Source organism: Myotis yumanensis, unplaced genomic scaffold (genome assembly GCF_028538775.1).
Source record: "Myotis yumanensis isolate MYYU_CA2020_CCGP unplaced genomic scaffold, mMyoYum1.0.hap1 SCAF_11, whole genome shotgun sequence".
Taxonomy (NCBI): domain Eukaryota; kingdom Metazoa; phylum Chordata; class Mammalia; order Chiroptera; family Vespertilionidae; genus Myotis; species Myotis yumanensis.
This window is the reverse complement of record NW_027223762.1, coordinates 27,351,144-27,367,163: the sequence shown is the minus strand read 5'-3', so window position 1 is coordinate 27,367,163 and position 16,020 is coordinate 27,351,144. Positions and strand designations below refer to the sequence as shown.

The following is a 16,020-nucleotide window of genomic DNA, read 5'->3' as shown; positions in this document are numbered from 1 at the left end:
CTAGTCATAACTGCTAAAGCTAAACAAATGGGAAAATCAGCTTTAATCTAGCTAGGCATAAATATACTTTTGAAAAATTAGTTTTCATACAGAAAATCACTGCAAAACATTTTAGGGAACCATTCAAAGAGAGAAATTGAGCCTGACCAGGTGGCTCGGTTGTTTGGAGTGTCAGCCTGTACAGCAAAAGGTGGCAGGTTCGGTTCCGGGTTAGGGCACAAACCTGGGTTGCTTTTGGAGCTCCCGTTTCTCCTCCCACGGCTCTCTCAGCTCACGTACTTGCCTCCTAAGAGCATGAAGAAACGCGACCCACGATCCTCCTTCTCCTGGGATGGGAGGTGTTCTATTTCTATGGGAACGTATGCACAGGTGACCCAGTTCGCCTCATTTGGATATACCAATACAGACGTCAAAGGGTACTTTATTATTTAGGCCAAGCTTAAACCAAAACTAAGAAGAGAGGAGACACAGGAGACAAACAGAGTGCAAGAATCACACAGGTTTATTAACCAGAGAGCTGATGGGTTTCAGTCCTTGGCAGGCCATCCGGAGACACTTGCTGACAGAGACACACGGAGGTCCTCAGATACGCAGCTGCAGGTGCTCGGTCTCTTGACACGAAGAGAGGCCTCTAACAGTCTGGGCTCAGGGCAGAGCAGGAGTGGTAGAAGTTCCAGGGGTAAGGAGAATGTCTCGTCTGTGGAGGGCAGACAGACGTCTGACTGCTGGTGTGAGAGTCCTTCTTTTATACCCGATGGATGGGCTTCTTCAGTGTCTCTTATCAGTGTGCTCCGGTGGTGCCTTCTGGGCTTATCGGGGTACACACGCAGGGGTTTGCAAAGTACTTATCTGGGTACACACACATAGGTTAAGTTTTACTTTTAATACAAAAGGGAGTTACTTATGCTAACCAAACTTATTACTTTAACAGGAGGACTGCAGCCGGTGTCAGTTTCTGTGCCAGAGCCACAGCTTTCATCACTGTGCAGCCTGTTTATATGTTTCTGGTGTCATTTGCTCTTGCCGGGCGCACACCGGAAGCTGACTACGGGGGTTGCAAATGTGGCATTAATACTCAGTACCGTGTAAGTTTATTTTATCTGTAAAATAGAGGTAGTAAGAGCAAGTACAGTAGCTAGCAGGCACGGCCGATGGTGAGGATTAAAGGCGACGCTGCATTCAAAGCGTGCAGCATAATGATTGGCACAGAGTGAGCGATCCCTGGACTGGAGAGGTTTCTCCCATCCCCTCCTTTCTTAAATGTTCTTGGAGCTGCACTGCTGCCAGGGGCAGGGTTGGAAAGGTCCAAATTTGGATCCAGCACAAGAACTGTTTGAGATCCACACACAAAGGGTTTCAGAAACTCAGGCCTAGTGATTCTGTAGGAATGAAGCTTAATGGCCAAGGGAAGGAAGCCAAGGCTGAGGGCTCTTGACTCGGGCTTAGCAGGCAGATGGAGGTGTGTTTTCCGCACCTGCTGAGCGGTGAGGAGGATGCGCTCTGCCAGCCAGCAGACACCCTCCTTCCCCACACAGCACGGAGACCTCGCCCACATCAGCCCCCTTAGGAAGAGCCCTTGAATGCAGGGAAGAATCCTAATAGCAGGGAAAGGAACGGGCGTAAGAGTCAGGGAGACATCAAGGGGCACGGAGACTGTAGGCGTCGTGACAGTTGAAATCAGATAACCCAGAACTGCCCGGACCTACATTTCTTACGTCACCACCATCTATGCCCTACTTTCTCCTTTCTGTACATCGTCGTCTCTTCCTCCTTAAAGGCCTAGCTCAAAGGTACACCTGGGAGAGCCTTCCTTGCCTGTCCTATTTATGAAAAAAGATGGCTCCAGACCTTTTATGCTAAATAGACTTTCCTACCTTATGAATCTATTGGTTTTTTTCCCTTTATCCACTCATCAAACATTTATTATGCACTCTCTGTATGCAAGAAATCAAGTTCAGAGCTGGGAATGAAATGTGGAACTTCAGTTCCTGACCTCAAAGAGCTGGCTCTATGTCGGATCTCCCTACCAGATTGTCAGCCGAACCCTTGAAACACGGTGGACACTTTCTTTGCTTCTTTCAGCACATTGGTCACTAGCATTTGTACATATTTCGTCAGCCATTATGTCAAAACTGTTCACCTAAAGCAGTGGAGGGAGCATGCTCAGTCCCGGGCACTCTCGATTCTAGACAGGAGTTAGAGTATTTAGATACAGTGAGCCAATCGCTGTGAGTATGTAGTGTGCTGAGCTCATGCTGCTTGTCCAGGGGAATGCCCTGTCATCTCCCATCCTCTCATTGGTTAGGAATAAAAGTGTTCAGATCATGGGTATAGCCATGCATCCTCACAGAATACTCTGGATTGTTTCATAGTTATAGTGATGTTACAGATAATAGTTTATAGGCACAATGATATAGAACCAGCACATCACGGAGCTCTGTGAAACAGTGCATGTTTTGTACAAGCACATTTCATATCCACAGCAGTGTAAGATTCCACTTTTAAACAGCAAATGCAATCTTGATAAAATCTCCAGTTGAGAACTTATCTAATAGGTCCAATTTAAAACTGCATGTAAGTAATTGATTTAAAAAAGCTAACTAAAAGTACCAGAATGTCATACATTATACTTTATTCAAAATGAGAGGGAAATTTAAATGGCCAAGAATGAGTAATTTTCAGTGAGCACAGACATATACCCAAAGGTTTTTTCATTTATTTATAATAAAAATAATTAGTTTTAAAAGCTACTTTGATCCTCCATTTTACATATATACATATATTATTATTATTATTAAGTATATACTTATACCTCTAAATTCCAAAATTGTCTTCAACAAAGGTTGGGGCATTAGCTTCTATGTGCCGTAATCCCTTCCAATTAGGGAAATGGTAGTAAAACAGATATAAGAACTCTCACTTCCACTGAAGTGGGAAGGAGCTTGAGGTTAATGCAGAATGATTTTCAGTAGGGGCATGCAGTGGGCTAAATAATATTTCTTAGATATTTTCTTTGGGAGGAGAACTCTTTCATTTAGGCCATTATTGATTCTTTGTATTGAATAAGGCTTTGACCATATATTTATTCATTTATAAAATATCAATTATGTGCATACTGTGTACCACACACTATTCTAAGTTGCAATACAGAAGTGAACAAAAGGGGGAAAATGATGAAACTTATACTGCACTGGAAAGACTCAGGCACTAAACAAATTTTAAAAACATATGATTCATCTGTGGATAGTATATGTTTTTGAGAAAAATCAAGTAGGACATCCCTGGGCCAGGAGAGGAGGGTGGCAATCTATATATATATATAAGGCTAGTATGCAAAGTGTCCCTGTGGGAGTTCAACTAGGAGTTCTATCGCTCACTATGACATGTGCTGACCACCAGGGGTTGGCGTGGAATGAAGGAAGGCCCTGGCTGGCAGCCAGCAGCCGGGGAAGGGAGGCCCTGGCCAGCGGCCAGGGAAGGGAGCCTCCGGGTGGCAGCTGGAAGGTCCCGATCGGCCCTGATCACCAGCCAGGACTAGGGACCCTACCTGTGCACAGATTTTGTGCACCAGGCCTCTAGTTTCATATGATGGTCACAGATTTCTACACTGAGAATGTGACATGGGAGCAACTGAAGGAGTTGAGAGAGTGATTCTTGTGGCTGCATTTAGGAAGAGCATTCTCAGCAGAAAGAAGTACAAACACTCTGAGGGATGAGCAGATCGGGGGTGCTCCAGAAAGAGTAAAAAGGACAGTGTGGCTGGAGCAAAGTAAGTGAGAAAAGATCTAAGAGGTAAGGGTAAAGGTCAGTTTGAGAAGGACTTTAGCCTGGCTGGGGGTTGAACATCGACCTATGAACCAGGAGGTCACAGTTTGATTCCTGGTTGTGATACGTGATTTTTGGACTGGAATACATGGTGTTCCCCTGGGAAGGATTGTTCCTTGGATTCTTTGTCCGTTGGAGTTGAAGAATGAATCCACGGATGGAAGTTGATATAGCAAAGATGAAAGTTTATTGAAGAACAAGTACAGACTCCCACATGGGGAAGAGGAAAGAATCTCACAGCACAGATTCCCACATGGGGAGGGGGAAAGAGTCTCGCTGACTTTGTTTCCACAGTTTATAAAGGCTGCAGTTCTTGTGTCCTAATATCCCTTCTGATTGGTCAATATTCCCTTTTGAATTGGTTACTGTAGTAACTCCTGAGCTCAAAGATCAAACATCACATGGGACATGTGATGCCCTCCTTCTTCATTGTTCTTCCATTCCTTCTGGGCTTTCTTCCTCCTTCTTTATTTTGTAAATATAGACCTTTTGGCTACTCCCAGTTCCCTTGTCTTATATAAATGTGACTGTTGCTGCTCCCTTGTGTATAGAAATGTACCTTCTCCGAGCTCTCTTGTCTTATGGAAATGTAACTTCTCCCAGTCTGTAGCCCTGTATTTTTTCCATGAACTCCCAATTCTAAAAATTCCCTAAACCGGCCTATATCCCCCTAAAATTCCTATTTCAGTTGGGGCACATGCTGGGTTACAGGCTTGATTCCCAGTAGGGGGCGTGCAGGAGGCAGCCAATTAATGATACTCTCTCATCATTGATGTTTCTATCTTTCCTCTCCCTTCCCCTCTGAAATCAATAAAAATATGTTTAAAAAAAATTTTTTTAAGTTAGAAAAGGACTTTGACTTTCTGTCTTCAAATAACACATGTCACCAGTTCGTTTTCTCCAGCAGAAAGAAAATCTGTGTGGCTCTGCTTTTGGTAGATGTTTGGAAATTGTCATCACCTACCAGAATGCCTGGAGAAATGCTTCCAAATATAACTGAATGACGCATCTTAGGAGACTGACACTTCCCCGTTACCACTTACCCCTTTACTGAAAGTCGAGTCATAGTAATCAGTCAGCATGAATGAATCATCTGCATGAGTACAATGATTCACTTGACTGATGCTTCATCAACAACCATCACAGTGACTGAGAAAGAAAATCCTTCATTAAATCATTAGAATTTTCTGTGTGCTAGATACTTTTGATAATTTTGATTATCATTGAAACAAGAATAGCTCCTATTTATAAAGAACACTGAGTATGCCAATTATTGAGGAAGTAATACACACACACACACACACACACACACACACACACACACACACTAGAGGCCCAGCACGTGATTGAAATCGCACGAGGAGGCACCCCGCTGGGAGCCAGGACCTGTGCCTGACCCGCGTAGCGCCGGCCACCGCGTTGTGTCCACTGGGGTGGGGGCAGACGTTCCTGTGTGTTGTGTCTCCACTCTGGCCCGCCCCCAGCCCCAGCCTCCCCAAGGCCTCTGGGGTGGGGGTGGCACGCAATGCCCTCCTGCCCATCTGAGTGCGCAGCACTTCCTGAGTGGTCGTGATGCAGCCTCCTCCTGGGCGGTCATGATGCTCAGCTAATTAGCATATTCCCTGTGTATATAGATAGATACTTAAATTTGAACTTATTTCTGTTGGACAGGTCTTTGGTGGTTTTTTTTTTTATAAATTGTGGTTATAAAATAACAAAAATTTACCATCTTAACCACTTTTTAAGTGTACAGTTCAGTAATGTATAGTCACATTGTTGTGCAACAGATTTCCATAAATTTTTCACTGTGCAAAACTGAAAGTCTATGCCTATTAAGCAACTCAAAATCTCTCCCTCCCCTGCCCCTGGTAGCCATTATTCTGCTTTTGTTTCTGAGTTTGACTACTTTGGAGACCACATATAAGGGAAATCATACATTATCTGTCTTTTTGTGACTGACTTATTTCACTTAGGGACATTTTTTTATTTGTTTGTTTCTGCTTTGTTTTTATTCTAGTGAAGCAGGGATTTTGGAGGAGGGATGAAAAAGACAGGTTTTAGGAAATTGTAGAAATTAAGGGGATCATGGAAGAAACACAGGGCTGCAGGGCAGCAGATGGTGTATTTCCATAGAATAGAGGAGCTGAAAAGCTGCAATGGGTACATTTCCATACAATGAGGGAGCTGGGAACAACAAAAAGTCTATATTTACAAAATAAAGGGAAAGAAGCCCTTCATCCAGAAGAAGAAGAAAGCCCAAAGGGAGTAGGAAAACAATAAGGAAGCAAGGGAGAGAGCCTCACATGTGCCATGTAAGGTTAACCTTTGAGCTCAGGAGTTACTATAGTAACCAGTCTAAGGGAATAGTGACCAGTCAGAGGGAATATCAAGGCACCAAGATCTGTCTGCAGCCTTTATAAGGCGTAGGGAAAAGGAACTCAGTGGGGCCCTTTCCCCCTTGCCACATGGGAGTCCATTCTGTGGGACTCTTTCCCTCTCCCCATGTGGGAGTCTGTACTTGTTCTCCAATCATTCTCTACCTTTGGTATACTACCCTCTGTCCATGGATTCATTCTTTGACTCCGGTGGACAAAGAATCCGGGTTCCAGTCCAAAAATTCCATAGCACTAGTTTTACACATGAAGAAATGGGTTTAAAGAGTTTAACTTGCTTAAAGCTATTTAGTTACTAAATGACCCTAAGAACTTGAATCTGGATTTGATACTAGAATTCATATGCTTAGCTACTACTCCACTCTTTCTCAACCAGAATGCTCAGGATCTGTGGGAAGAGGGTGAACAATATAGGTTTATTCTTGGGCATCTTTGAAATGTCCTTTTCCATGACAAGTTTGCACACACTATTCACATTTGATAAACACAGGGCCAAACTGAAGGGACTGAGTCTGTAACTTCATGCTAGACTCCACACTCAGCAACATCTCAGACTTCCTCACCTATTACTTTTGTTTGACATACTGACCTTTTTGTATCTGCTAGGGGCTTAGCTTCATAAATCTCCTGCACATTTCTGTAAGATTCATGTGAGTATACTGTGATTGAAGCATTTGACGCAAACACACCAAGCTATAGTGGCAGTATTGACACTGACCAACTACTTAGCAAGTCCAGATGGCCCGTTCATTCTGGTTTCTCAACCACAGGTCCAAGAAAACCCTTTGTCTAACAGAGGAAAACTTGTTTTTCCTTGCTCCACCACTGGCACATTTTTAAGTCGTTTGATGTCAAAATAAGAACAATTCGTCATATTCATCTTCTCTGCCAATAGGTGCCCATTTGTTCCTTACTTTTTTCAGAAAGGGAGTTAAGATAATTTTAAAATTGTTAAGTATAAAAGGGAAACTTTGGATGGTTGGTCAGAAATAAATAGAACATTTAGAGTACATTTTCCAAACCAACAAAACCAGGACAGACGGACTTACAAGTACAAGTGTATTTATGGGGCTCATGGAAAAGACTGTTTGATCAAGACTGACCTAGAAATATAGGAATACATGTCACCCAAATAACTTGGTGTTTTTTGTGTGTTTTTTTTTTCCTTTTTAGCATAGCAAGTTTAAAGGGTAAATGTTGGCTTTCCTTGAATAAAAGTAAAATAATTTCCTTAGGGCAATAGATCTTTGAAGCCATTGACTTCGGGAATTAAAATGCTCTGTGCTGACCCCAAACACATAATTTCTTATTCTTCCAAAGCATTCTCTGGCTAAAACTTGAAATCTGACATTTTCAAAATGGGGAAAGGAGAATTGGAATATTCCGTGGATTTGATTCAACAAACACTCACTGTGTTCCAGTCAATTGTTTAACTCATCATTAGTTACCTGGTGTCAAGATGAGGAGTAGGAATCAGAAATGTAAAGCACACAAAATACAGTAGGAGAGACACTCAGATGGTTTTAATGTCATATTTTGAATATCATTATCTTAATTTTTACATGTGCCAGAGGAGTGACTGACTAAAACTTGACAGTTGTAGGACTGTGAGGGCTGGAACATCTGTTCTGATTCTTTAAAATCTAAATAAAATTTTACCTTGTGGAGAAGGGATTTCTAGATTCTATGAACCTTTAGCATAATATCAATAGAATAATACTTGATATGTAGAAAGTGCTCAATAAATTTTGGCAATTTATTCAGCCTTTGACATTTGATGAGTACCATTATATACCAAGTGTTGGACTAGTCATGAAGATACAAGATTTAACATAAGTTAGTCTATAACCTCAGCAAACCTGCAGTCACTATGGAAACAGGCAGGTAAGAAGGCAACTGCAAGAATCCATCATAAATCCTCTGATAGAGGTGATGGGGAATATAAGACTTTTTTTTGAGGGATCTGAATCTGGGCCAATAACATGCCTTCTAACACACACTCTTGCTAGCTGATAATTAACTCCATTGATTCCTGTCTTGTCTTGCAGAACCTGTTTCCCAGAATACTCCCATTTTATAAAGGGGCCATAAACAAAGAATGTACCTGCTTAGCTAGAGGGGAGGTCATTGATACCACCCAGACCAGGCATTTAGATACAATCTAGCTTCCCCATTCGAACTGACTCAGGAGGGGCTGTGTAAGCACACCACAAAAGCAGGGTAGATAGGAAACAGAACACAAAGAAACTGAAGGGTAAGAGAAAGCTTCCTCCATATTCACTCACCCGGGATTTGGAGAACTGACCCCCTGAGTCACTGTACTAGTACATGTGACAATGAATGGGTTTACCCTGGATCTCTGAGCACTCCCTGTGTGTTTTTGGTCACCTGGTAACCTCTGAAACAGAGGTAAACCCTTGGTGTTACGGGAGACCCAGAGTGGGCTGTCGGGGAAGGCTTCTCAGCCCTGACATAGTGAGTTTTGTAAGGTGAGTAGGTTAATCAAGTTAAAAGGTTGAGGAAAATGAGAAATGAAAAACATTGAATGAATAAACACTGGTGTCAGAGAGAAAGAAGAAAAGAAAGAAATGGGTATAAGGAATCTATACAAAGGCATGCATTCTTGGGAAACTAACCAAAGTTTTTGTGATTATACCTTAAGGTTTTTGACAGTGAGTGACATTCTGTGAAGTTAGTGAGGTACATGTGTTGTTATGATGGCCATTGTGAGGGCTGACAGGCAACTGAAATCCACGTGAAGCATGTTGGGAAACTGGAAGTCAATGCAGGTGTTTCTGAGGAAGTACTCATATAAGTATTACAGACAGAAACACCACCATTAAGTTGTAAGATACTTTTGTGTTGTTTTTTTCTTGGAATATCCATAAGTATGGTTACCAAAGAACTAAGAAGCTATTCTGACTACATTTGTGTGTTAATTTTACTGGTGATATTCCCTCTCTCTGTTTTTGTTCCCTACCTTTGTTTTATCATATTTTAACTTTTATTCCATTTGCTAATTAATTATTTTTATGACCTATGTTTAGGGTCAGAATTTTGTTAGCCATATTTAAAACCAAAATTTAAAACCAAATCTGTAATTTATATTGAGGGATCCTTTAGCCCTGCAGCTAAGAAGACTGAAGATCAAACAAAACTTCCTGGATATTTAACAATATTGACTTATTGTGAACAGGTGATTTGAATGTTCTCAAGCAGAGTCTTATTAATTTATAGCCATTTTTATCAGAAAAACCATAACATCTCCATGATGGTATACTGGAGAGAAATTTCACAATGCATATGTTCCCCCACCCCCTTTAAGATTTATTGTCCACATGGCATAGTTCATGTTTCAAAGTGCACCTACTGTATAGTACCTGGTTCATAGTCTTGGAACTGCAGCTAAATAATGGTATATTCTTGATAAATCAGTATCCTATCCCAGCTGTTAAATATAACCCAGTTTGGCTCTACCATTCCAAGTTATATGTCTCATTGCCCAAGACAGGCAGCTGCCCACTCTGCCCTTGGTACTCTCAAGAGACCTCCAAAGGCTCCTGCTGGTCCCTACCCTCATAATCCTGGCCTCCTCACTTGTGATTCCTCCAAATCCTCCTGCTTCATGCTAAATGCATTTCTTCTTTTGCACCTTCAAAGATTGTCACAGAAAACTGTTGTTTCAGGACTCAATACATACATATCAATTTAGAATAGTCATTAAATTCAACACCTTTGTTTTCTTTCTGGGATGCAAGTCTTTTAGATTATCTACTAGGGGTCCAGTGCATGGATTCGTGCATATTGAAAGGAAATTAATTGGAAGGTGGCTGGCGGGGCTGGGCGGGACTGGGCAAGTCAGGCCAGACACGCCCTGGAGCCAACCTCCCGCGGTCTCTCCCCAGCCAGCAGCACCTGGGGTGGCACAGGGGCTCGAAGGGCATCTGTGGAGTGAGCTGGGTCACTCTGGCAGGTGGGGTCCCTCGACCTGGCCTGCGGGGATTGGGCCAAAACCAGCAGTGTGATATCCCCCGAGGGGTCCCGGAGAGTGAGAGAGCACTCTGCAAAGTTGTCGCTTGGAAGCTCCTGCATTGAGCATCTGGCCCCTGGTGGTCAGTGCATGTCATACCTACCGGCTGGTCGGTCGGCCGGCCAGTCGTTTAGTCTTATATATATATAGATGTATCTGACGGGAAGGTGAAATACAGCCAAATGTAGTTTTAATTGATTTTTAATTATTTGAAGAGAGATGAATAAGCTATCCATTAAAGTGGGAGGAGTAATATAAGTAGTAATTATTATTTAGATTAGTCATTATCAAGCCTTTGACAAGCATAGATAAAAGATACTGCCACACAAAACTAACAAGTTGAGGCAAAGTAAGAATATTTCCATTAGCCAAACATTTTATTTTTAAATCAGTAATCCATTTAGGAAATATTTTTGAGTGCCTACTGTCAAATGTTTTTGAGTGCCCAGCAGTGTTCAAGGTATAAGAAATACCACGGTTTATGAAACAGACAACAGTCACTGTCCTTATAGAACTCCTATTTAGTTTTCAATTATTATGTTACTTTTTTAGATGTCAAAAATATATGGGAAAGCTAAATCTCAAGTGCAAAATTATAATTCTGTTTATTTGTCACAGAATAGAATATTCTCCTTCCAAAAGAAATTCCTATTTTAAATGAAGGAATTGTTATACTTTTAAGGTTATATAACCTTTAATTAAGGTGCCTTAGTTATGTGTGTAGCCATATCCTCAAAGTTCTTTAGGGACTCTAGCACTTTCATTTAATTCTTTGTGCTATTCTCCTGTTAATTTCCCCTTCATACTGCATGCACTTTTGTGGAAGAGCTGGGTCATAGTAGTGCAACCTGGGTGAATCTTGTATTCATCATATATTGAGCTCCTAGCTCATTTCTGCACCCTCATACTCCAAAAGCAATCAGGGCTCTTTGTGACTTTGTGGTCTCTTTAGGAGCCTAATATAGGCACTCTCTATTTAGCCCTGCTACCTCTAGCAGCAGAAAGTACAAAATGAAATCAACCCCATTCCCTACTTCTTAGTCTCTGAAGACAGTAACTGAAAATCAGTTTTCCTCCCAGCTTCGTAAATCGAATGGCAAGTGGCCTATATTAGAAACTTCTCATTTCATTCTCCCCACAATTTGCTGAATAGGTTTTATGTTGTTAAGGTTAGGATCATTTGGCTTCAATAAAGTGTTAATTTCTTGAGTGATCTCTGTAGAGAGCATGTCAAAATGAGAAATGCAGCTTAAGGGAAAGGGAATCTGAAAATGAAACATGTGGTCGAGGTAAAGAAGTGATGGTTCTGTGATATCTAATCGAAACCCAGATGCCCTCCCTATTGAGTGTGAGTCAGGGAAGGTGTAGTGGGAGATTTAGCCCTTTTAAGTCACCATCAATGCCTCTCTAGTGACTCCAAGTTAAAATCATAGTAGCATAATTCCTTGATAGGAGTGTTTTACATCTCAGCAGTATCGAGAGTGTAAATAAAAAGTTTTTAGCATATTTTGCTATCTATATATATAAAAGGCTAATATGCAAAGTGTCCCTTTGGGAGTTTGACCAGGAGAACAGGAGTTCGATCGCTCACTATGATGTGTGCTGACCACCAAGGGCAACGCAGAACGAAGGAAGGCCCTGGCCAGCAGCTGGGGAAGGAAGGCCCCAGCTGGCAGCCAGAAGGCCCCTATTGGCCCTGATCACTGGCCAGGCCTAGGGACCCTACCCATGCATGGATTTCATGCACTGGGCCTCTAGTTTTTATATACTGTAATATTCCAACAATAAAAAGTTATGGGATTGTGGTAATGAATACATGAGCCTACACAAGTGATAACATTGTATAGAACTAAGTACACGCCCTCCCCCCCCATGATACACACTTACAAAGAGTACACATGTGGGGAAATTTGAGTAAGACAGGAATATTATGTAAGTGTCAATATCTTGCCCATGATAACTGTACCAAGATTTTTTCAAGATGTTACCATTAGGGGAAAGTTGAATGACAGGTCTATGGATCTCTCAACACATTTTTACATGTGAAGCTTTAATTATTTCCAAACAAAATGTTTAAAAATTTATAAGTTGGCAGCAGCTTTAAAACAAGCCTCCTGAGCACCCCCTTCAAACACTGTGGGGCATTCTGGGACTGACCCTGCTCTGAGCCCTAGACACTGGTCTTTTTCTGTGAATAAATAAAGAGTGATGTATGAGAAATATGAAATTTGTTCAGTTTTGCTCAAGTCCTCAAAAGTGAAAAGACCTAGAGAATATTATGCTAAGTGAAATAAGCCAGTCAGAGTAATACAAGTATCACATGATCTCACTCATATGTGGAATCTAATGACCAAAATAAACTGATACACAAAATAGACCCAGAGACATAGAAGCATGGAACAGACTGTCAAATCTCAGAGGGAGGTGAAGAGGGAGGGAGTGTGGATGGGGAGAGATTAACCAAAGATCTTATTTGTATACTAGAGGCCTGGTGCACAGATTCATGCACTGGTGTGGGGTGTGGCCTGCGGGTATCAGCCCTCTGTGGGAGCACCACTCATCCGGCTCTCCGGGTCAGCCGACCGGCTGTGGACCCACCCTCTGAGTGGCTGCTGAATGAAGAAATTAGTCTGAGCTGATATTTCAGGGTAATATCTTGGGTAAAGATGTGTTCTGTGTCCTGGAGGAACCTGGTGGAGAGCTTTGCACCCCAAAGCCACTTGGTGAATGTCCTTGATGTGTGATGCCAGGTCAGTGACACCATCAGGGATGTTGAGGGCAGCCGTGCTCCAGGATCCTCAGCCATCAGGACAGCCTCCCTGGGGGGTCCACAGTCATGTCCCCTCTTGCCATCTGCCTATGCCAACTCCCCTGCTCTTTCTAGAACACACCTTAGAGGGCCTGCATCAGCTGGTGGGGTCAGGCCAGAGTCTAGATTGTCTGAGGTATTTGATAGGTGCAGAGACTCAACTTCACCCTGAGCCTGCTAGCGGCTGCTCCTGCTGTGGGATCAGCTGCTCATCCAGGTCAGCTGAGCAGCACTCCCACTGTGGGAACGCACTGACCAACAGGGGGCAGCTCCTGAATTGAGCATTTGCCCCCTTGTGGTCAGTGTGCATCATAGTGACTGGTCAACTGGTCGTTCTGCTGTTGGTCGCTGGGCTTTTATATATACTAGTATAGATATGCCTAACCCATAGACACAGGCAATAGTGTGAAGGCCTGGGGCAGAGGGGCATGGGTGCAGGGTAGAGGGGGTCAATGGGGGGGAAAAAGGGGGACATATATAATACTTTCAGCAATAAAGAAAAATAAATAAATACAATAATAATAAAAATTCAATATTGGAACTGGAGATGTTAAGGGCCCTTGTGTTCCTCCTAATATTGTTCATCAATTTGTCATGAGTGGGTGGCACCACATTTTTGCCCTTAATAGTTTTATAAAATGAAGAAAAGAAGAGATAATTCTTTGCCTAATTTATATTTCAATTTTCCTGCTTTTAATCTACATTCAAATATGATTCAGGGAACTCAGGCCAGACCTCATAATACCTATATATGCTTAAATGCCCAAATAAAAAGCTAACTAGATCATAGTATTACATACCTTAGATAAGCTTATTGGTTAACACGTCTTTTAAAAATCTCTTATATCTCTTAAAAATTCAGGCTTTCTAATAAGATGTAAATTCTGTATTGCTGTGATGTCAATTTAGTTTTTATTCCTTCAGAAAGATACACCATCATGTGTGTGTCAGATACCTATTACCAGGACTATCTATTCTGTGGCAGAGTTGTCTCTATATCTGTTCCAAGTCTTCAATCATAAGTATAATAATCTACATATTATAATTAGTTGGTATTTTTATATAATGATCAGCTTAAGATTGTAACATAATTTATTAATGTTCTTATGCTAAATATTTAATTACAAAAGTAAAGCTGGAACTCCTTGCATTATGAGATCTTAGGTACTAAAATATGGAATGCTGTTGGGTGCTGACGTGAAGGTAAAATTTGTCTTAAGCATCTACTTAGATTTACATACTTTTTACCAGTTACATCTTTTTACATAAATCTTCAGCTAGCATATATGCAGTTCATAATTATTATACTGGAGAGACTTATTTAATGTTCACAGATATCAACATGATTTTATTTGGGAATTCAAATCTGTTACTTATGCTAATAGCAGGGAGAAGAATAAACTCATTTGAATTCCACATTTCATTTCTCCACACCATTCTCAGACTTGTCCGTCAGCTGGCATTATTTATTCATTGATTTCTGTATGTGCAGCATCACACTGAGAATGATTTGGAAGTGAAAAAATGCTGAGACTAGGAAATACAATAATGGTCTGGAATATTCACAACCAGTAGGTAATACTTTATCACTTGCTATGATGGAAATATAGATCCAAGTTCTGGGTGAGAATAAGACTGCTGACCACAAGGAGCAAGTTACTAAAATGGCAGACAGGATTAGCAAGAGTGCAATAAATTCTATTATACAGGTACAGTATTTATAGGTTAGAGTTCCCAAGTAAGGCTGCTTAACTACAGAGGGAATAGGGGGGAAAGGTAAGAAGAAAGCAGGTCAGAGGGATGAGAATAAGAATAAAAAAAGAGCATCAGGAAAGCCTTCTTTTAAAAAGACACTAGAGGCCCAGTGCATGAATTCGTACATGGGTGGGGTCCAGCTGGCCCACCCCAATTGGGGCCGATCAGGCCTGGCCAGCCAGGGGGAGGGGCTATGGGCGGTTGGCCAGGCAGTCCCGCCCCCTGGTCAAACTCCCAGTCGAGGGGACAATTTGCATATTAGCCTTTTATTATATAGGATGTTGGCTAAGCTGTCAAAAGAGAGCTACCATTATTTTATGCCTTGGACTAGCCATATGTGAACCAATTCAGTGTTTACAATGAAGGCCCTGCAACTATTTACATAGAATATATAAAGGGAATTTGGAGGCATTTTGAAGGTGTGGGAATGTGTTTGTGTGTCTAGTAATTAAGGAAAGTGAGGCTATTAAATTTAAACTTACAAGTAACTTTTTTTCCTTCAGGTAACTTAAAACCAGATCTCTTTGGGAGACCTGTGATGTCCACATAATGAGAGAAAAATAGAGCAAAAACTTGATTCGACTGGAATGCAGTCTGGAAGGAACTGGGTTTAGTTTGAAATGCAAATATAAAAATTACTTTTAGGTGTTTTTGTGTTTGTTTGTTTTTGTATTGGATCCTAGAATATGTAGCACTGTCAAAAATTAGACAGTAATATCTGCGATTGAGAAGGAAATATACTAGAATTTTTTCACTGAAGTAACTAAAAGCTACAATACACAAAATGTGATTATAAAGTAATAACACTAATTATACAATACATAGATAAGTTTTTCTTGTATATTTATAGTCACCCCCACAGTATAAACTCCATGAAGGTGGATGCCTCTTTAGAAAATAAACCGTTTTCTAAAATATGTGTATTGAAAAAAACTAAGTTCTATTAATGCTCAATTTATTCTCTCTCTCTCTCTTGCTTTCTCTCTCTTTCTCTCATTCTCTCATTTTCTCCCTCTCTGTTATTCATATGTTTTACTTATAAATAAAGTCATCTTCCTAGGTTGGCTTTAAGCAAGCTCTGTAGGTTAGAACCATTTCTTTAAAAAGAACTGCCAGTATTTACCATGATGAGAGGGGGCAATTACATTAGAAGGAAGTCCTGTTTTGCGTCCGAAGTAATAATTTGCTGATGAAATCGTTCTACTGTT

General features: G+C 41.2%; 1 protein-coding gene across 21 annotated transcripts in view; it reads left to right on the top strand.

Moving 5' to 3' along the window:
• NRXN1 (neurexin 1) overlaps positions 1 to 16,020 on the top strand; it is a 1,006,580-nt gene that overhangs the window by 408,402 nt on the left and 582,158 nt on the right. Inside the window, exon 8 of one of the 21 annotated variants that reach the window (XM_070429204.1) lies at positions 15,316 to 15,642. The exons of the other annotated variants lie outside the window; for them this stretch is intronic. Within the exon in view, the coding sequence (XP_070285305.1) occupies positions 15,316 to 15,324 (9 nt within the window). The 3' untranslated portion in view covers positions 15,325 to 15,642. Of the gene's footprint in view, positions 1 to 15,315; positions 15,643 to 16,020 lie in introns of those variants that run through there. 21 annotated transcript variants of the gene reach the window in all.